The sequence below is a fragment of the Ursus maritimus genome, unplaced genomic scaffold, assembly GCF_017311325.1.
Source record: "Ursus maritimus isolate PB19 unplaced genomic scaffold, ASM1731132v1 scaffold_31, whole genome shotgun sequence".
NCBI classification, from domain to species: Eukaryota; Metazoa; Chordata; class Mammalia; order Carnivora; family Ursidae; genus Ursus; species Ursus maritimus.
In genome coordinates, this window is record NW_024425675.1 from 11,197,946 (window position 1) to 11,219,838 (window position 21,893).

The 21,893-nt window shown below is 39.7% G+C and overlaps 1 protein-coding gene across 1 annotated transcript in view; it reads left to right on the plus strand.

Moving 5' to 3' along the window:
- ARHGAP21 (Rho GTPase activating protein 21) overlaps positions 1-21,893 on the plus strand; it is a 141,793-nt gene that overhangs the window by 116,870 nt on the left and 3,030 nt on the right. Inside the window, 13 exon segments of the mRNA XM_040645324.1 lie at positions 5,510-5,635; positions 6,790-7,074; positions 9,044-9,108; positions 9,186-9,322; positions 10,376-10,518; positions 11,307-11,462; positions 11,562-11,640; positions 12,284-12,357; positions 12,435-12,524; positions 15,446-15,571; positions 15,758-15,799; positions 16,121-16,226; positions 18,147-18,178. Of these exon segments, the coding sequence (XP_040501258.1) occupies positions 5,510-5,635; positions 6,790-7,074; positions 9,044-9,108; positions 9,186-9,322; positions 10,376-10,518; positions 11,307-11,462; positions 11,562-11,640; positions 12,284-12,357; positions 12,435-12,524; positions 15,446-15,571; positions 15,758-15,799; positions 16,121-16,226; positions 18,147-18,178 (1,461 nt within the window).

Below are 21,893 nucleotides of genomic sequence, written 5' to 3' on the forward strand. Positions count from 1 at the left end.
ACTTAGAACCCTATGACAAACTGTGATCGCCCCACTATGAAAAGGATCGGGAAACCACTTGCAAATGTCTAAATGTTGGCTTTTAATTACAGAATCTGTTGGCCCTCCCAGCCTGGATGCCCAGCCCAGCTCAAAGACCGAAAGATCAAAATCCTATGATGAGGGCCTGGATGATTAGAGAGAAGATGCAAAATTGTAAGAGTCTCAAGCATATCATTTTAAATATTTGTTTGTGGGTATTCAGCATGACTTTGACATATAAATACTGAATTTTAATGATTTCTTTTATACTTTTAAATTTATATTAGAAATTCAAATAAAAAATAAAATAATGTTATTCCATAATATATCCAGGTGAATTTTTAAAATTAATATTTAAAAATTAGTAACACATAAACGTAATGCAAAAAATATTTGTATTAAACAATCACTGCTACTGTAGGCTTCTGGCCACCCAGGTCTCTTCTGAAACAACTGTTAACTGTTTTCTGAGCTATTCTCTGCATAAAATCACATACACAGGTTTACATAGGCTTATATGTGTGTGTACATATTCTAATTATTTTTATAAACAAATGATGGATGCTGTGCACACTGATCATGCCTGGCTCAACTTTTTCATGCTTGTTTCATTTTCCACTGAATAGTTGTACCAAAATACAGCTAACTGTCATTCTATATTCTGTAAATAGACATTTAGATTGATTGAATCTTCTGCTACTGCAAACAATACTTCAGTGACTGTATTTGTACATCGTTCATTTAGTATACAAGTGAGTGTGGTTGGAAGAAAGATTGTTACATCAAGGGTGTGTATTTTTTTATATTAATATACATATCCATAGTCAGCTGCTCTCCATAAAGCTTGTACCAAATCACATTCCCACCAGCAGCACACAGAAGTCTCTGCCCCTCCCTGGCCCAGCATGTTATTTAACATTTGATTTTTTGTAAATCTAATGGTATCATAGTGTAGGGTTTTTTTTTTTTTGAAATTTCTTATTAATGGAGCATCATTTCATATATACATTTAAGAGGTATTTCTGTTTTCCTGTGACCTGCTTGTTCGTATCTTCTGCCCATCTCCCTGCTGCTCTTCCTTATTGACTTCTGGAGGCTCTTTATATAAAGGAAACTAGCTCTTTCCTGAGAGAAGTGTTGCAAGTCTTTTCCCAATTCAGTATTTTTCATTGGATTTTCTTAAATTTTTTTAAAAATAAAAATGTTTTTTTAAAGTGCAAAAATGTTAAACGTTTTCTTTGCAGTCAAATTTAGGATTTTTTTTTTAATGGCTTTCAGATTTTGACTCATATTTAAAAAGCCTTTCCTCCAGAATTACAACAAAATTCTTCTATGTTTGCCTCTCAAATATATGTTTTTCTTTGTCTGTGTGTGTGTGTGTGTGTGTGTGTGTGTGTATGTATTTACAACTTTGATTCATCTGGAGTTTATTTTATTCCAATTAGTGAGATAAAGGGCCAACTTCATATCTTCCCATGTCTCTCAGTTGTCCCCAAAACATCTGTTGAATGTAATATTTTTCCTACTGATATTTCATCTTTATCATATACTAAATTATTAAATACATTTAGTTTTATTTGTAGCCTCCATTCTGTTCAGTTGATTCTGCTCACATACACCAGATTCTGTTTATTGGAGTGGTTGCATAATATTTTTATTATTGATGGGACCATTCTCTCATTACTTTATGTTTTTTCTAAATTCTCTTGGCTATTTCTGTTTATTTTACTATTTGAACTTCAAAGTCAATTTTCTAGTTCTTAAATTTTTATTGGGTATTTTTAACAACGCAGTGTTTTCACTTACACAATTAAGGAACATTGACATTTTACGATTTTGAGACTTAGTTCAAAGAACGGTGTTTTTTTTTTTTTTATCAGAGTATTTTTGTATAGATTCTCTGAAGCTTCCATTCGATGATTATTTATATTCCAATAATAGCAGTTCTTCCTGGACCAACGACTGGGGGAAGTTTGTGTGAGGTGCGGCCACGGCAGTGGTCCAGACTGGCAGGAATTGTTCTGATGGTGTGGACTTGAGTTAGTGAGCTCTTTTAGCCTTTACTTCTTCCTCACTAAGAAGATACCTCAACGGCCACATTTCAGAGCCTGCTTCACCCTGCACCAGCTGCACACTGCTTCCTGCAAAGAGGGCAGGACTGTGTGTTTCTTCCTCCATTTTCATACCCTCCGATATCCGTGGTGATGAGTGAGGCTCCTGTCACCAGCTCCGGCGCCCCGTTCCCATTGTTCCAAACAAGGGAAGGTTTTGATCTTCAGAGAGCAGTGCACTGCAGTTTTGTCTGAGAGGTGCAACCAGAGGTGTCCTCTCTTCCTGTGTCCGTTCTTCCCTTCACCGCATATAACCACCCATCTTCATGTACATACATCTATCGCCATTCAGTTACGGGCGTCTCCGGATAGTGCTGGAGATGGAATTGGCGTATCTGTTTCTGGCTATCTTGTTTGGGCTGGCTTCAGAGTGGAGGGCAGTGCCGTCTTCAGTCACATCTTGCAATCCTCAATTCCTTAAAATGAATTTTGAATTAAAAAATAAATCTTTGTCCCCTAAAGTTAAACTTGAATAGTTAAAGCGAACCTATCTTCAGAAGCCCTAAGCCTTTTCAATGGCAGCAGCTGGTCTCGAACCAAAGCATCCTGAATGTGGTTGGCAGGAGGAGTGGTGGGCCTGCACCGGCCCTGACTGTGTTCCTCCGACCGCATCATCCATCATTAACATCGTGGGAACCCTTAATAGAGCACTGCAACTATGGTTAACTAATAATTTATTCTAAAGCTCAGTGTTTAGCCTGAGCAGTTTCTTTCCTAAGAGGAAGGGTAAAATCTCACACTTGATGCAGAGATGGTTTAAATTTACAGATCCACTACGAAAGCTTTGATCATGGAATCAGAAGTTTAAATACTTATATAATTAGCTGTTTTTCTCATTTGCATGGCACAGTGAACTTTTAACACGGTAATGAGGAAATGTCAGCTTATCATTGGCAGGTTACTTGCAATGTTCAAATGGTTTTTACTTCTTTAAGGCGTGTTATGCACTTATTGCAAATATTTATATACTTCTTGCCAACAGGTCCTTCAAGCACGTCTCTAGCCTGAAAGGAATCAAGGTTGGTATTCAGTATTTGTTAAGTATGAGCAAATGAGAAATATTTCTGTTTACCTGACTTATTACTTTGGCTCATCATAGGGAATTATTTCTATTATCCTATATTCTGTCAGTTTCAGGTACATTTGGGAAATATGATGTAGTAAGTGTTCTTTTCTCCTTTCTAAACATATCGAGTATATAATACTTTACACACATGATGTGGATTTTTCTCACTTCATCAGTCTATGGCCAAAAACCTGACTACCCAGCAATCCTGTATTTTGTTCTATGCATGTTTTTCTCTCCTCAAAATTATTATTTCAGGCCTCCCCTCCAGCTTCCTCCATACAGGCAACTCCTGTCCTCTCCCATCTACTCCTCCCTCATACTTCATTGAAAACACACACCAAAGGCTGTTAGACAGGAATTTCCTTGTTTTACATTCTCCAAAAATGTCAGCCACCTTCATTTGTGCCCACAGTTTCTGCCCTCCTTACTCTTAGCATCAGTATCTGTACTGGAACAGGAGCCTGTGAAAATCCTACATCCACATTTCTTCTTTGATTCTATCACTTTCCACTTCTCAAGATCCCTCTCCCCTATGCAAAATTGCTCTTGCCAGTGGCTCATTCACCATCGTGAAGACATGAGTACATCAACCACTATGTACTATATATTTTTTATAGACCTCCCTCGAATCTCCATCCCCCTCTATTTCCTACATCTGTTTTCTCTCCCACTTTTCATAGCAAAACTCCTTGAAAAAAATTGTCTATAGTGCCCACTTCCTCATGTCACATCTTTGTTAACCCACACACACCAGAATGACACTGCTCACGCCAAGGTGACCAGGGACGTTCCAGAACTAACGGTTATCTTCAATTTTTAACTTCTTTGACCTTTCAGTAGTCTCCAACACAATTTCCCATTCCCTTCCTAAAACATTTTCTTCTGCTGGTTTTTATTTCTGCCTCTGCCTAATATTTAAAATGGTGGAATCTCTAGAACTGGTTCTGACCCTTTCTGTCTACCCTCATTGCCAACATGATCTTATCCAGGGGTCTCCCGAAGTTTACACTGCTAGCCTTGGCCTCTTGCCCAAGCTGCAACTCGTGTAGGCTGACGTCTCTATGTAGGTGTTTGATAAGCAGTCAAGGCTTAATGGCCAAAGAGATCTGGATTACCCCCAGACATGTTTATCCACCAGTTTTCCGCATCTCACTAAGTCCCTTCACCCAGGTGTTCAAGCCCCAGATCTGGGAATTAGCCTTGTGCCTTCTTTCTCCCCCTCCCTCATATCAAGTATTATCCACTCTACCTTCAGGACACACCGCAAATCTCTACATTCTCTGTCTTCACTTAACGTTAGCTTTAGTCCAGGCCACCATCGGGCCTCACCTGGATTCCTACAGTAACACCTCTTCTCATGATGGAAAATCCATTCTCCAGGTGGCAAGCGAAGTGACCTTTGAACTGGGATCAGATAATATTACTTATCTGATTCATCACCTAATCACTTCCCATCATGCTTCCTACCATGTCCTAAAAGACCCTAAGCAATCTGTTCGTTAGCTGTTTCTCTCACACTGAACAGTGAACATTTACAATGATAATGGGTAAGGGGCACCTGGGTGGCTCAGTTGGTTAAGCATCTGACTTCAGCACAGGTCATGATCTCAGGGTCCTGGGATCGAGCCCCTCGTTAGGCTCCCTGTTCAGTGGGGAGTCTCCATCTCCCTCTGCCCCAGGTACCCCCCTCTCCCACCCCGCTCATGCTCTCTCCCTCTCAAATAAAATCTTTTAAAAAATGAATAAAATAAAATGATAATGGTAAACACACTTACTCATTAGCTATACATTCTCCCTGAACTTTTCTTTTTCCTGACCATTCATGGATGGCCCCTTTTAAAATTTTTCCTCCACATTTCATCTTAAGTAGTCTTTATTCAGAAGGCCTTGCCACAGCACCCCCAGCTTCTAGCCATGACTCAGTCATTTGTTACTGTGTTTCCCTGTTCCTTTCCCAAATGGTACTAATCACAGTCCGATCATTTGCTTGTCTTTTTTTATTTTGATTTGTCTTTTCTCACTAGAATAGGAGCTCTTGAGAGCAGAAAATTGTGCTATTTCTATTATTTTTGTAATGATTAAAAATTCCTGCAGACGGCTTTTTAAAAATGATGGTAGTCAATTCACTTTACTTTCTTAAATAAGACCAGAAATGTTTCTAATGTAATTGATAAAGGTAGTATTTTTTCAAAAATAACGCTTCATTTGGAACATTAAAGATTCTTTTTCAGCAAAGCAATTTCAGTGTGCAAATGTTGATGAAGGGAAGAGCTGGTGTTTTACTATATTTTCTTGGTCTTTTCTGCAGATCGTAGACAGCCAGAAGTCATCCGAAGACTCTGGGTCCAGGAAAGATTCTTCCTCAGAGGTTTTCAGCGATGCTGCCAAGGAAGGGTGGCTCCATTTCCGACCGCTTGTCACCGACAAGGGCAAGGTAGTGCACTTTCTCAGTGGCTGCGGGGGTACGAAATGCAGTCCCTGCACAGCACATAAAGTCTTTACAGATAAAATGGCAAATCACCCAGAAGAGAGAGTGGGAGATACCACTTCTAAAGAGCTTTTTCTATTTGGAGGAAAAAAAAAATTTTTTTTTAAATTCTGATCGTTGATTTAATTTTGTATTTTCTCGTCCTATGTATCAACTGCAAATGGAATATATAGTCTTATATTTTGCCAACAAAAAAGAGAAATCAAGGTTTTGAAGAAGGAACTCACCTCTTCTTACTAAATAGTTTCTTAGGCATAGGTTTTCACAGAGCCTTCCTTGAGGGAGTGGTAGCTCTCCATATGAATAATTTAAAATTTTTAATTTCACCTTTCCCAGTTTTTTCTTTTCAATTGCCTTTATGATTTCCTCCTTTCACTTTATTTTATAAATATTGGGTTATATAAATGAATATCACAATATTTATATGCTTCATTAAGTAGATTTCAGTACAATAAAAACTACGCAATTAAATCTCTTACAGTATTTGGGCAGATTATTTATAGAAAAATTTTAATACTGTCAAAAGAGTTTAATTTTTAATAAAACCCACCTTGGATAGGGATATCGTTGCTTGACCGTAGAAAGTTGATCAATTTTGTTAGTTTCATTCGTTACTCGTACCTACTGTTTTGGGATCTCCTTACGTAGTGTTTGTCATTTGCGTGATCTGGGACTTGTCTTAAGCCATACTGTCATTCAGAAGATTTTTCTGATGGACTTTTGTCTTATTTTCGATTCTCTTAGCATTTTTATATATTGTATGTATTTTGCTACTCTTGTTTTACCTCAATTACTTTATTCAGTTTATCTTAATAACTTTGTTCATGAACAATACAGTGGTTTTTTTTTCCCCCCAACCAGATCAAAGTTGAGATTTCACCATCCTTGATTTTGATAGGAATACCTTGCCTAGCTTGGTTTATGCTCCACTGTTTGCCATTCCTCTCCTTACAAACGTATATGATTGTGAAGCAGACACCGGCTGTATACACTGGGTGTACGCGCATGTCTGTGTGCGAACAGTGTTGCCTGATGTGTTCATCCTGTCACTAGGATTGAGCCAAGCGTCAAGTGTCCCTGAACTGTTTCATGTTTTCCAGCGAGTCGGTGGAAGTATTCGGCCGTGGAAACAGATGTATGTTGTGCTTCGGGGCCATTCGCTTTACCTGTACAAAGACAAAAGAGAACAGATGACTCCATCTGAAGAAGAACAGCCCATCAGCGTCAATGCCTGCTTAATAGACATCTCTTACAGTGAGACCAAGAGGAAGAATGTGTTCCGACTGACCACCTCGGACTGTGAGTGCCTGTTTCAGGCTGAGGACAGAGATGACATGCTGGCCTGGATCAAGACCATCCAGGAGAGCAGCAACCTCAACGAAGAGGTGTGTGTGCTCAGGGGGATGTCGACAAAACCAGATTCCTCCATCACTGTTTTCTTAGAAGACTGAAAGAATCTGATACGTTTAAAAAAAATTAAAATATGCTATTTTCACTTGAAAAATTGATCAAAAGGAAAACTCAGGTGACCCTAGTTTGTAGTATTTTCACTTATTTGAAAATCACCATTACTGAACTATATATAAATGGATAATTCTTGATTGTGCCTGCTTTCTCAGAAGCAGGATCAGGAAATCCTAGGTCCTAGTCCTGGTCATTACCTTTATGACTAAATCATTCCAGATCTGGTTCCTTATCTCAAAAACAGGATTATTGTGGGGCTTAAGTTGTAGTGAAAATACTTACCAAACAAGTTACTATGTAAACACAAAGAGATACAGATATGAGGATTTTCATTCATGGAGCTGCGCAGTCGAGAATATAATAGAGCCTGCTCTCATACAGTCACTGGCTTCTAAGAATACTTGCATTGTCAGAAATCATGTGAAAAGCCAGTTTTTCTCTTTGATAAGGAATGGTTAGGGACTTGAGATTTTCTGGCTCACAGCCATCAGGATATTTTTTTACAACAGGAATTTCGTTGGTAATGTTGTATTTCTAGTGTATGTAATGATAAACTTGACAGAGCAGATTTGGCAGTGATTAAGTCTAGCTTTTGCTCAAGAGTATCTTTTCATGTCATTAACACAGTTTTTCTTACATGTTGTTCTCACTTTTTGTGCTCATTGTTATGACCAAAAAAAGCACACAAGGTTCTTTTCTCTTAGCTCACGGGACACAGGGACACCCACATTAACTGTAAGGTTATGCAAAGTATGTTCTCTAATATAGTCATTTCCAATTATGTCCAATTCGGATTATGAAAACTTAGGTCATAGGAAAAATGACTGTGCCTTTTTCTCTGATAGTTTACGCCCAGCCTTGTTTGTGGTTAAAAATTAACACCAGATCCGTGTCAATACAACCTTTGTTCTGTAACCAGCATTGTCAAGAGAGCATCAGACCTGAATTTTTTCAAAGTAAACAGGGAAAGTAAGAATGTTTTACATGCATAAGTCTCAGCAACCATATGAATGTGTCCTATTGTTGTCATCACCATTTTGCAAACAAGCACACTGGCAAAGAGAGGGTATGTAATTTCCCTAAGGTCACACAGCTGGTAAGTGTCAGGGCTGGGATTTAAACCCGGGAGATCTCACTCTAGATCTTAACCGTATGATCTCTCAGCTGCTAAGTAGGAAAAGTATTTGAACTTGAGATTGTTTGACTCCAAAGCCTATATTTGTAAATTTTATTGTTCGTTATAATCAAAATGAAACAAATAAATAGGGTTGAGGGTGCATGTCAATGTATAAGTGGAATCAGTAGAAAAAAATTATCACTTCAAGGTAAAATCTGAGTTTACCATATAGCATATTGTAAAAGATGATCTGTTGAGGTTGAAAAGCCCAGTTTTGAGCTTTTTCTCTTCTGATAATCTAAATACCACTTCTGACACTACATACCCCTCCGTCTCGCTACTCCTATGAATTCGTCATTAACAGATTTTGACAGTATTTTTCCATCTTTTATCCAACTGCATTATTTTGAAATGCTGATCATTCTTTCTGGAATTAGAGAAAAATACTGGCCCGCTGCTTCCCAGGCGTTTATAAAAAATGTCGCATCAGTAAGTGTGAGCACCTGCTGCTTGCTGGTACTATTCCAGGAATCTTAGGGGTACAAAGAACAAACAGAACACTCTTTCAGCAGTGGATGGGGGGCCCTTGGATCATTTCCTGCATAGTGATATTGGATGGTGATGTGGGACAGCGATTCTAAAACAACTCCACCGAGAGGATCGGGGCTGTACGGGCTAAGCAGCACAGTACAATAGAGAGCCTCCAAAAAGTAGGGGTCCCGATGTCTTGTTTCAAATTAACTTTCTAATCTTACCTCCTGTTTATTCTGTAGGACACTGGAGTGACTAACAGGGATCTAATCAGCCGAAGGATAAAAGAATATAACAGTCTGATGAGGTGAGAATCCCACCACGCCTACAAGTTAATTTGGATGTAAAATACAACTGTTAAGAAATGTTCATTTCTTTCAGCAGCAAAGCAGAACAGTTGCCAAAAACACCTCGCCAGAGTCTCAGCATTCGGCAGACTCTGCTTGGTGCCAAATCAGAGCCAAAGACCCAAAGTCCACATTCTCCCAAGGAAGAGTCAGAAAGGAAACTTCTCAGTAAAGGTACTGATGTTAGTGTTCCTGGATAAATTTAACACAGATGATGGTTTAAAGTTGGGGTTTTGAAGGTATTTCGTGGGGCACCTGGGTGGCTCAGTTGGTTAGGCATCCGACTCGATTTTGGCTCAGGTCATGATCTCAGGGTCGTGAGATGGAATTCTGCATCAGGCTCTGTGCTGAGCGTGGAGCCTGCTTAAGATGCTCTCTCTCCTTCGTTTGCTGCTACCCACCCCTGCTTTCTCTCTCTCTCTGTCTCTCTCGCCCTCTGTAAAAAAAATAAAAGTAATAAATAAATAAATAAAGGTATTTCATGTTTTTTGGTACCATTTCTGCTGACCTCAGCCCAGTGTGAGCTAACTCAGAGGTCACCTTGACCCCATCTAGGCTAATGGGGCTTTCCCTGAAGATGGTCTTTGTCTTGTAATAAAGATGAAGTGAGGGGCGCCTGGATGGCTCAGTCGTTAAGCGTCTGCCTTTGGCTCAGGGCGTGATCCCGGAATTCTGGGATCGAGTCCCACATCGGGCTCCTCCACTGGGAGCCTGCTTCTTCCTCTCCCACTCCCCCTGCTTGTGTTCCCTCTCTCACTGGCTGTCTCTATCTCTGTCAAATAAATGAATAAAATCTTTAAAAAAAATAAAGATGAAGCGAAGGAAATACACGTCTATATAAAAGACACTATAAATTTAATGTAGAGGATCCAGGCGCTGTTATTTTGAGATAAAACCATCATGTTTGCTTTTGCTAAAATCTCATTATTAAGAAGTCACATTGATCCTATCTTCTTGACTGTTTTAAAGAAAACCATGGTACAGATTATAAAAGGGCAGAAAAGCATCACTGATTCAGATTAAATTATATGGGAGGTTAAAAGGAATGTTGTATTAGGGAGAGAATATAATACAATATTTTTGATAAATACAGGCTCTATCATTTCTAGTACAGGACTCTGATGTATATAAATCTTGATAAAGGACTTTTAAAGTCATGATTTAAACATGCTTGTTTCCATTTTCTTCTTGTCTTTTTTTTTTTTTTTTTTGCACAACAATCAAAAGATGATACCAGTCCCCCAAAAGACAAAGGCACGTGGAGAAAAGGTATTCCAAGTATTATGAGAAAGACATTTGAAAAAAAGCCCACTGCTACAGGAACGTTCGGTGTCAGACTGGATGACTGCCCCCCAGCGCATACCAATCGGGTAGGAGACCCCAGCCGCCCGGTCCTTAGTTCAGTTGTAGTCATTGTAGGACCGAGGACACAGCCCCTCCGAGGACACAGTGTCATTAATCTGCTGAGTATCTTCCTCTTCATAGCAGACCCAGCTTCCCTAAGCATTGCTGACCTGTAAGGGTGTGTTGAGTAATTTTATCTGTAATGCTCTTTTTCTAACATATTGACTCTGAAATAATGAATAATGATTCATCCATTAGGAATGTATCTGAAATGGTGAGACTTCATTTTCAAATCATGTGTGTTTCTGCTTTTGGCACCTTAAAAAGGAAGATGAGAACAAGAACCTGATTAAGAAAGTACAATAAATGTAAATGTGCGTGTGTGCACAAACACGTGTGTGTGTGTGTGTGTGTGTGTGTGTACAGTGTCCATGTTAGGATTTGTGTCATGACTTGCTTGATGTGATTGTCTCCCCCTCTTCTCTTTTGGACTTTATTCCCCTGTTCACCTGCACTGTTCCCACATTCTCGTTACTTCAGACTTGCCTCATTTCCTCTTCAACATTCATCTCGCTGGGGACCCTTCTTTCTCTGTCTTGACCTATTTGTTCTCCTCCCACTGTCCCAGATCTCTCTCGCTCCTTCTAATCTATTCCCAGTTCTGCAATGTCTATATTCTGCATTTTCTATCAAATAGCACTGATGTATGTATTTCCTCTTGGATGGAGAGGGCCTCTTAGCTACGATATACATCTACTAACAAATATAAACATTTGTGCTGTATTAAATAAAATATTTATTTCTTGTTTTGCAGTATATTCCATTAATAGTTGACATATGTTGCAAATTAGTTGAAGAAAGAGGTCTTGAGTATACAGGTATTTATAGAGTTCCTGGAAATAACGCGGCCATTTCAAGTATGCAAGAAGAACTCAACAAGGGGATGGCTGATATTGACATACAAGATGACGTAAGTGTGTTATTTCTATTCGAATACCTGATCTGTGGTTTTTTTTCCCTTTGGTGGTATTGACTACAAAAATGCCATGTTTCTATCTTGCACACCTAGAAATGGCGAGATTTGAATGTGATAAGCAGTTTACTAAAATCCTTCTTCAGAAAACTCCCTGAGCCTCTCTTCACAAATGGTGAGTGAACTCCCACAAAAGATATCAGTTTAAAAGTACGTTGTTGGAAAGCCAAAGATTATTAATATTTTGTCAAAGGAAGCAGGAGATTTTGCTTAGTTGTTACTTCTCTATAAAGCATAATTATGGCTATTTTTTTGTCATTCAGAATGTTTTTCCTCCAGGTAAATTTCAGTGAAAAATAAGAATTTATAAAATTATTTAGGTTCAGTAAAATATACGTTATCCTGTTTGTCCATGTTTGCTTGTCAAGTTAAAAATGTATTATTATTCTTTGTCAAAAGTCTTTAGACATAATAAAGTACAATTAGTAGAAAAACATTTTTTCAGTCAAGCCGAATATTTAACTTATATAAGACACTGTTGTTGATGTCGTTGTTGGGGGACAAAAAAGAGTGGAGACTATAAATGTAGGATGGTACTCCCAAAGAACTCACATTTTAGGGAATTTTATTTGATGGTAAGTCTTGGAGGATCATTAAAAATGTTAGCTGTTTTGGAGACTTACATTTCAAAGGCTATTTGGGGTCATCCCTACTAGGTTTTTGTATTGGATTTTGAAGTTGAACCTTAAAAGAAATCTCGATCACAACTCAAGCAATTTAAGATAAACTTGTTTTATTGTTCTTATTGTTGTTGTCAGATAAATATGCCGACTTTATTGAGGCCAATCGTAAAGAAGATCCTCTAGACCGTCTGAAAACATTAAAAAGACTAGTAGGTATTATTTTATATTTTTGGAGGTGCAGCTGAAATTCAGCCTCTTAATCCATCGTGAAAATAATATGTTTCAGATTCACGATTTGCCCGAACATCATTATGAAACTCTGAAGTTCCTTTCCGCTCATCTGAAGACAGTGGCAGAAAATTCAGAAAAAAATAAGGTGTGTGAAATACATATTGAAGAGGTGTGCTTTCAGGGGCTTTCATTGAAAAAATATGCTTCATTGCTTCCTGTCAGTCAAAACCAGGGTTATAATTCAACAAAAGCTTTAAAATACACCCTGTTGGCCAATGAACCCCTCAAAAGATCACTCTTAAAAGCAAAAGATCTAAAAATATGCGTCGTCACCATTTTGAAAAGACATTTCCTTTTACATTTATCCAGCAAGAAAAATGAAAAGTCAAAATTTTGCGTCTTTTATTTGTCATCTGTACATTTGCGATGCTTTTGTGCAATACAGCAATCGAAATGCACCCAACAGTATACAGGGAAAACTGACATTTTCTTTTTTGTTTCGTTCAGTTCTAAGCAGATAAGACCTTCTTACTTGTTTAACAGCATCACGTCACCTTTGTCAAATGCGCCGAAATTTGTTATCTCTTAATATTATCTCCCACTCCGTTCGTGTTCAGTTTTTCCTGATTGATTTCAAGAAATGTCTTTTCACCCCTGTTTGTTTAAATCAGTATCTAAAGGTCCACACAATGTGTTTGGTTGATATGTTATAATCTTGACTTTATCTCATTTTTATCCATCATTGATGATTGTTGCCTAAACCTATGATATCTTTAGAGGTTGCAAAACAGTGATTTTCTGAATCTTGGGCATTACTTAAAAATATAGAAACAAAGTCATTTTGGTTTCTGGAGAAGAAAAAAACCAGAATATCACAAGCTCAGGAACACTGCTGTCCCCTTTTCCTAAGAGTCATGCCTGCTGAAGGTCGAGCAAAATGCATCCTTCAGGTCAGTTTAGTGTCTGTCCTGTTCCGGAGGACGGTTGCTCACAGCTATAGTAAGCCTGGAGTAGGACAACGGGGTCAACCCCTGTTACCTGCAGATTGAGAAGTTTACAAGCTGTGTTATAATATCCTTTGATTCTCAATTTCCTCAACAGTGGTAGGGCATAAAAGGAAAAAGGGGGGGAAAAAAAGAGAGTGAGAGAAAGAAAGGAAAAAACCCCTATATCAATTAATTGTACTGTTTCCAGAAGTTCATCCAGGAGGATCCAAAAAATTCTCAATATAATTATAGCTGAAATATTTTCTAATTATTTTTAGCATTTCCCAAAGTGTATTACATCGTTCATCACTTTTGCTGGATGTTAGCAGTATGGGGGACATAGTGTCTGATGGTCTAATTAGTTTAGAAAGCACTGAATTAAACAAAATATAACAGGTTTCTTTACTGTAGAATTTTTTCGTGGCTTTACTGTATTAACTGACACCATGACTCTTAAGGAAGCGGCGAAGGGCATTTCATTTCCCTGACCTATTTCACTCCACTTGTGGAACGTCTTTCAAAAAATACGGAATTTGCCTTAAGTAATTAATGAATAAATAAATAATGACTATTTATGTTATTAGTTCTGTGTAGGAGCCAGCTAAAACTATATACCCACATAATAAATATGACTGTATACACATAAATAGTGACGTGTGTTATCATTAGTCTATAAACTTAAATGAAATCACAGTAGACAAGCACCTAGTAAGCATTTTGCATAAGACCTTTGCGATGGACTTGATTTTGTGAGCTGCTCTTACAAGTACACATGTAGGAATAAGATGACGTCTTCCAGGGGCGCCTGGGTGGCTCAGTCGTTAAGCGTCTGCCTTTGGCTCAGGGTGTGATCCCAGGGTCCTGGGATCGAGCCCCACATCGGGCTCCATGCTCCGCTGGGAGCCTGCTTCTTCCTCTCCCACTCCCCCTGCTTGTGTTCCCTCTCTCACTGGCTGTCTCTCTCTCTCTCTGTCAAATAAATAAATAAAATCTTAAAAAAAAAAAAAAAGATGACGTCTTCCAGAAGGACAGTAAGAAACATGCTTGTGTGCCCAGTTCAAGTCCGCCCTTCCTGCAGTCAGATTTTCTTTCCACTAGGCCAACTTTCTATGAAAACACTGACTTAGATCACAGTTTCTGCTTGTATCTCTGTCGTAAGCACAGTGTAGTGATGCATCTAAAACGTGGGTGTGCACACGTGTGTGCATGTGCACGGCTCTCCCAATATAGTGTATAGTAGGGTGGTTTCTGGAAACCAGGTTGACTTTTTGAGCTCTGCAGTGGTTTTTTTTTTTTTTTAACCCCTTGGTATGTTTCAGGGTTGGTTAAAGCTATTTGACATTTTAATCCAATTCTGAGTCCAAACTACGACACCAGACACTATAAGATACAGCAAAGGAAATCAAAGGATCTATACCTTTGATAATTGTGTAATTAAACAAGGAATACAAAATACCGTGGAAATGAATGTCCAAACATATAAGCATGTTATATCAGGGCGTTCAGATTGGCACAAGGATAAGCAGAGAGCTTTGGAAGTTCTCATTGAAGTAAAAATTGGTCAAAGAGGCATATTTCTGGACCTTAGGTTTTTAAATATTAGCACTTCTGATGTACTATGGGGGCAAATTTGGAAAATGTTATGTGTCTGTAAGCATTTTTTCTAGTTGTTTTTTGTGGGATTTTCTTTAGTTTTTGAGGGAAAGAGGGCTGCCCTGTTCTTTTGTGAGGTTTTTTGTCCTTTGATTTTAATATTTTTGTCAGCTAATGCTGCTCTCGTAATACTAGTTTTGAACCAGAGCAATTGCTTGCAACCAAAGACTTCATGGAAAAAATGAATGCCAGTTAAACAAGTACGTTGTCATTAAGGCAGGAAAGAGATGTTAGGTGTAGATTAGCTTATAGAAAGCCTACCTGGGAAGCATTAGTTTTTTTATACACAATCGGTCAACCATTCTTCTTTGAATTCTTTTTCATCGAAGGAACCTTTCAGAAATAAAATGCCAAACACTCAATGGGAATTTAAGCCTACTTTCTTAAGAAAAATTCTGATATCTTTCAATAACATCTTTTGTGCCAGATGGAACCAAGAAACCTAGCAATAGTTTTTGGTCCAACTCTTGTGAGGACATCCGAAGACAACATGACCCACATGGTCACTCACATGCCAGACCAGTACAAGATCGTAGAGACACTCATCCAGCACGTAAGTTCAGGCTTCGTCTCATCAGGAAAATAGCAGCTGGGATTTGGTAGGACAGAATTTGGTTATAATTTTTTTTCTAAGAAAACTAGTTTGGTTTTTTTTCCCTATATTATCCTCCAAAATATAGATACATTTGGGGGATTCTTTGGTTTCTCTTTTCACCTTTTTTTTTATTTTAAATTTTAGCATGACTGGTTTTTCACAGAAGAAGGTGTGGAAGAACCTCTTGTAAGTATCGTCCGTCAGCCTTCGTACTGACTTGTTTTCATTCGGGACACAGCTCCTGATGCGCCAACAGCATCACCGTCCTGCTTTTATGCTATTGTCCGCTTTGCACCCCGGAAGCAGGTCTATAGCTCCGCAGTTTCCGGTCGAATGAAAGTACAAGTATGATGCTTATTTTGTAGTTACCTAATGACATGTAAACGATGTAAAAAGTTCAGCATGTGTGCTCCACTCAATAAATGTGTCTTTTACGAAATGTTGTTTGAATTTTAAAGAAAGTATCTTTGAAGAGATGATGAAGAGATCTTTGTTTATTAACCATAGACAACAGTGCAGGAGGAAAACACAGTAGACTCGCAGCCAGTGCCAAACATAGATCATTTACTCACCAACATTGGAAGGACAGGAGTCTCCCCGGGAGATGTATCAGGTAACTCTTCCTGGGCAGTATTGATCTCTAGGTTAAGCTAAATCCTGGTAACCTGAAAGAACAAATCAATCACAAGTAACAATTCACTATGATTTTTTTTCCTTTTCTTCTCCTTCTTTTTTTTTTCCCCTTTCTACTAATAAAAAACTTAATCTTCCTTTTCTGATGGATCTTAATTATCTTCCAGTGACTCTAATGCCATTGGCAGTGCATGGAATTGTAATGCTTGTCAGAATGGAAATCTGAGGGAGATGAGCATGCAAACCACTGTTTTGTTCTTTTTTTTTTTTTAATTCACAGTTTCCATGTAATAGTCATCACAAGGTAAAACAGATATATGCTACTCAATATGTGGTTGCTGTGATGGCAGAAAGTATGATCTAGACTGTATAAGTAGTTCTTACTCTGGAGCTAGACGTTCTGTTTAAAAGCCGCAAGTGAACTATGTTGAACTGCTAATGGGCGCCATTTTCGTAAATACAGTATATTATTTGTCACTATAGATGTCACAGTAACAGTCGATCTGATTTGACATTTTCTTCTGTTTTCTCTTGCCGCCCTAACGTCTGGTTAAGTAGCGGTTTTTATAGGCTCTTTTGCTGACAATTTTCTCCTGCCAAACTGTTGCACTAAACCTAGCATGTTGTTTCACACGCTGTTCTCCCTTTGTCTCTAGTTCTTGTTTGAGTCCTAAAGGGTTTTTGCAGCACTTACTGACACAGGCAAATCTATACTGGTGTTGCACAGGCGAAGTGGGAGGAGTCTATCACACGGTAATGTCGCTAGTGGATTCTGTGGTGGCCCTGATGGACAGCTGGAGCTGTAGGAAGAAGGAGGACTGCTGTCCACACTGTAGCTGCCTTGTCTGCAGAAACCCCCGATTCTTGTAAATGCAACCTGGTTGATCTGTGGTGTAAATTTTCTCGTAAAGATTATTGTAAACAGATCAATACTACTTTCTTAAAAGTTTTTCTGCTGTTTCTTGTTATTTCTGAAGCAGACCGTGAGGAGAAATAGCATGGTATGGTCTACCAGTTCTTAAAGTCATAAAGCATTTAGCCATGTGTTCAAAGGGGCGTGGCAGGGGGCTCAGCTCATTAATTTTGCAAATCAATTTCCCTCAAGTTGAAAGACAAAATTTCACAATTGGTCTTCTCCTGAATAGTGCTAGCCCCTTCCTACCCTCTTTATAATTGTATAATCTGAGTTTTTGCCAGACAGTGAAAATTATGGTCTCCATTTTTCCATTTCCATAATAGCATTTGTGATAGATAACTACAAAACTGGTAGCAATTTAACCAAACTAGTCAAAAGGATCCCTGACTGCACAGATATGAAACTGGGGTCTAAAGTGCAAAGATCAGCATTATTAAAAAACCAAAGTGACCTGGAAGCAGGGTTACCTCGTGCATCCGTATGCATGCAAGTACATGCTTACAAAATTTGAGTTTGACAGTCTGACAAAAATCAATGGAAACACACTGAGTATGAGTGTCTCAATTCGTAGCTAGGATGGCCAACCATCTTGAAAGTTCTACATTGTGTATCAGTTTCAGATACAGGATGTGGTACATAGTACAATTCTTCAAAAGGTCTTCAAGCTTCTTTATTGCTAGATTTAATATTTAGAAATCTTGATAAACACTAGTGTCTCTGTTTTCGTTTAGCACAGGGCTCCTTTGCCATTCCTCTCATTGAGCTGGTTCTGCCTACAATTCACAGCATCCTTTCATGGCGGTGGCTTTCTGTGGTGCGGCTTGCATCTTTGTGAGCTCTGACTATCCACTGTGTCCTGTTGTTTTGTTTGAGTTTTGCTTTCTCATTTCGTTCTGTGCCTGTCTCTTCCATAAGTTTTGCATTGTTCGTTGAAAGCAGTAAAGATTGACTAATACTGACCATGTTTTATTTAACTCCTCACAGATTCAGCTACTAGTGACTCAACAAAATCTAAGGTACATTGTTTCATACAATTCTGAACTATCTGGTGGTGGGGAGTTGCCTTTTGGCTGATTGTTGTGATTAGGATACAAGTGCATCCCTCTCTGTGTCCAATGACACAGACCAACAAAGTTTTTGAGAGCGAAAAGCTAATTCTTAGACTATGGTAGAATACTGGATTGTGAGTTGGAATGTTGGGTTTCTCTCGGCATAGTTCAGCCTACTATAAAGGAGTAGACACTTTCTTCATTCTTAAATATAAACATTTTCTAACATGTACGAAAGTAAATGGTATGTGTGAGTCCCCATGCAGCCATTATCCATTCTCAACAATTAACATGTGAGTGGCCATCTTGTTTCATGAGCACTTCACCCCACCTCCCTCCCCCTGAACTACCTTGAAGCAAATCCCAAGCATCGTATTTCACCTGTAAATAGTTCAGTAGTAATATAAATCTTGTTACCATTACACATTCTTATGAAAATATATATTCTTGCCTTCCTTTCTGAAAAATCAGTATTTTTACATAATTTGTATTCCGTTGACACCACCAATTACACATTTGAGTAGTTCTGGGAAGTTCTTACTCTTAGAAAGTTTTTTATTAATTCAGTGTGTCCAAACTTTGATCTGCTGAGACAGTAGCAGCTGGAATTGTCAATTTCTTAGAACATCATTCTATTTGGAAATGAGACACATATATCATGTTTAAATATCATAATGAGGTTATATATGATTAAATTATAATTCTTGCAGGAAATTGTACGAAATATTCCAATCATATATCATTCATTGTCACTTACCCTGTGATTTTTACTGGCTTTTTGCCCAGTTTTTTATTTTGAAAAATTTTAAACCTAGAGAAAAGTTCCAAAAGTAATAGTACCCCAGCCTTAGGCCTTAGATTTGTCATTTGGTAAATCTTGATATATATAATTTTGGGGGGTTGACTATTTGAGTATTACTTATAGACATGATAACACTTTACCCCTAAATGCTTCAGCCTGCACATCCTGAGAACGGGGCATCCTCCTGTTTAATCACAGCGTAATTATCATAACCAGGTATTTAACATAAGTATGCAACATTACTATTTCTAATGGAGTTTTTACACAAATTTCCCCAACTCTCCCAATAAAGTAAATGTGAATTGTTTTTTATTTTCCTATATAGGATGAAATTAAGGATCATTTCTTTCATTTTATTGTCATTTTTCTTTAGGGCTGCTTTACTCTGGGACAGTTTCCCTTTTTTTTTTTTTTTGCCAGAAGTTTTCAGATTTAGATTTAGATTTGGATTTGAGATTTCAGACCTGTTTGAAATTTCCTCCTTTCTTCTTACTAGATGCATCTTTCTTAACATGTCTTAGTCTGTCTTCAGCAGAAGGTGTTAAAATGTGGATAACCAATTAGCAGTGTACTGGGTAATCAGGAAATCTTTCTTATATAAAACAAAGTTCTCTTAATCTACGATTTCATTTTGGTGAATCCTTTTTAATACAAAAGCCTAAGTTTTTACTTTTTCAAGACTTCAGTATAGTAGTTTTAGTTTGTCTAATCTGTTTATGACCGTAGAGAAATCTACTTTCTGCTTCTATTACTCAGCATACTTCCTGCCTTCCTGCTTGTCTTACATGGTCTGTGGTTAACCAGCAAGTGTTTATTGACTCCCACAACCACCATTTACTTAGCAGTAGGCATCATGAGCAAACTAATTAAATAGTTGTCATCAAGAACCTATTACGTAGCTGACGAAGCCAGTAGCCTACACTACAACTTTATCAATGATAGTGCTTCTATGGTAAGGATTTAAGATATTTAATTGACTTTATGTTCTTTGAATTTTCTGATTTTGTTAACTTGAGATAAATGAGACATTACGAACCTGATTTGCCTAAGGCAAGTCTGAAGATTTTGAACTAAGGGAGGACCAAAGAGTTCCCTTAGTGAGTTTATCTGATACAGTGTGTGTATCATAGGGCGTCTGTAATTAGAAAGTTGAAGTCAGCCATAACATTTTAGTAAGGTATGTCAGGATATTATACTGAACTGTGTTAGGATATTAGCTCTTAAACCTGTGTTCCAGATTAAGGAACCTGAAGAATGTGGAGCATCACAGAAGCAGGGGAAGTCAGCTCACACAGGGAAATTAACAATAGGAGCGCCAGACAGCTCTAAGCACAGAGCATGTCTCAGAGAGACGGATGTGGATGAGCCGTGACAGAGCAGCTAACTACCACCAGTTGCCAAGCACCGGAACTAGTTAAACAGAAATAACAGGTTATCTCAGGAACAGGTTACAAGGAGGTATAAAGAATTGTTCTGTCCGTGCTCCTAGAGCGTTAGTAGAGTTGACTCAGTAAGAAGTGTTGGGGGAACGCTTTTTCAGAAGAGGATCTCAGTAACGTTCTCGTGTTCACAGTCTGGTTTCTCTGATTTCTCTCAGGGTTCTTGGGGATCTGGAAAAGATCAGTATAGCAGGGAACTGCTTGTGTCCTCCATCTTTGCAGCCGCCAGTCGCAAGAGGAAAAAGCCAAAAGAAAAGGCACAACCCAGCAGCTCCGAAGACGAACTGGACAATGTATTTTTTAAGAAAGAAAACACAGAACACAGTCACAATGACATTAAAGAAGAATCCAAAAAAGAGAGTGAGACGTTGTGCAGAAAACAGAGGATCACCGTTTCCAAAGAAAACAATGCTAAGAAGGACCCCGGTGCCACAAAAGAAGACAAGACCCCGCCCCGAAAGGACAGCGCCCAGTCGGAGGAGCCCTCCCCACCGCACAGTGCGAAACCCAGGAAGTCCCCGACGCCGAGCTGTCGCTTCCCAGCGCTGAGAGAGCGCCCCCGCTCGCCCGGGACCCCCAAGTCCTCCCACTTCGAAGAGACGGGCTCCGACTCGGGCACTTTGCTTAGCACTTCCTCGCAGGCGTCCCTGGCCCGGTTTTCCAGCAAGCGGTCCACCAGCCCGGAGACGAAGCGCGGCGAGTTTCTGGCCGCCGTGAGCACCCTCACGTCGGATTACTCGACCACGTCCTCCAGCGCCTACCCCACCAGCCTGGACGGCAGCCGGCTCAGCCCCGACGTGCGCTCGGTGGCCGAGAGCCGGGGCGACGAGGCGGACGACGAGAGGAGCGAGCTCATCAGCGAGGGCCGGCCGGTGGAGACGGACAGCGAGACAGACTTCCCCGTGTTCCCCGCGGCTCTGACCTCGGACCGGCTCTTCCGAGGGAAACTGCAGGACGCCAGCAAGGCGAGCCGCCGCAACTCGGAAGGCAGCGAGGCCAGCTGCACCGAGGGGAGCCTGACGCCCAGCCTGGACAGCCGGCGACAGCTCTTCAGCTCCCACAAGCTCATCGAGTGCGACACCCTGTCCAGGAAGAAGTCGGCCCGCTTCAAGTCCGACAGCGGCAGCCTGGGGGACGCCAAGAGCGACCGGGAGACCCCCGCCATCACCAAGGTGTTCGACGTCATGAAGAAAGGCCGGTCCACGGGGAGTTTGCTAACGCCCACCAGGAGCGAGTCGGAGAAGCAGGAGCCCACGTGGAAGACGAAAATCGCCGATCGGTTGAAACTGAGGCCCCGGGCGCCGGCCGACGACATGTTTGGAGTGGGAACCCAAAAAGCCAGCGCCGAGGCCGCCAAGCGCAAGAACATCAAGCGCCGGCACACGCTCGGGGGCCACCGAGACGCGGCCGAGATGAGCGTGCTGAATTTCTGGAAGGCGCA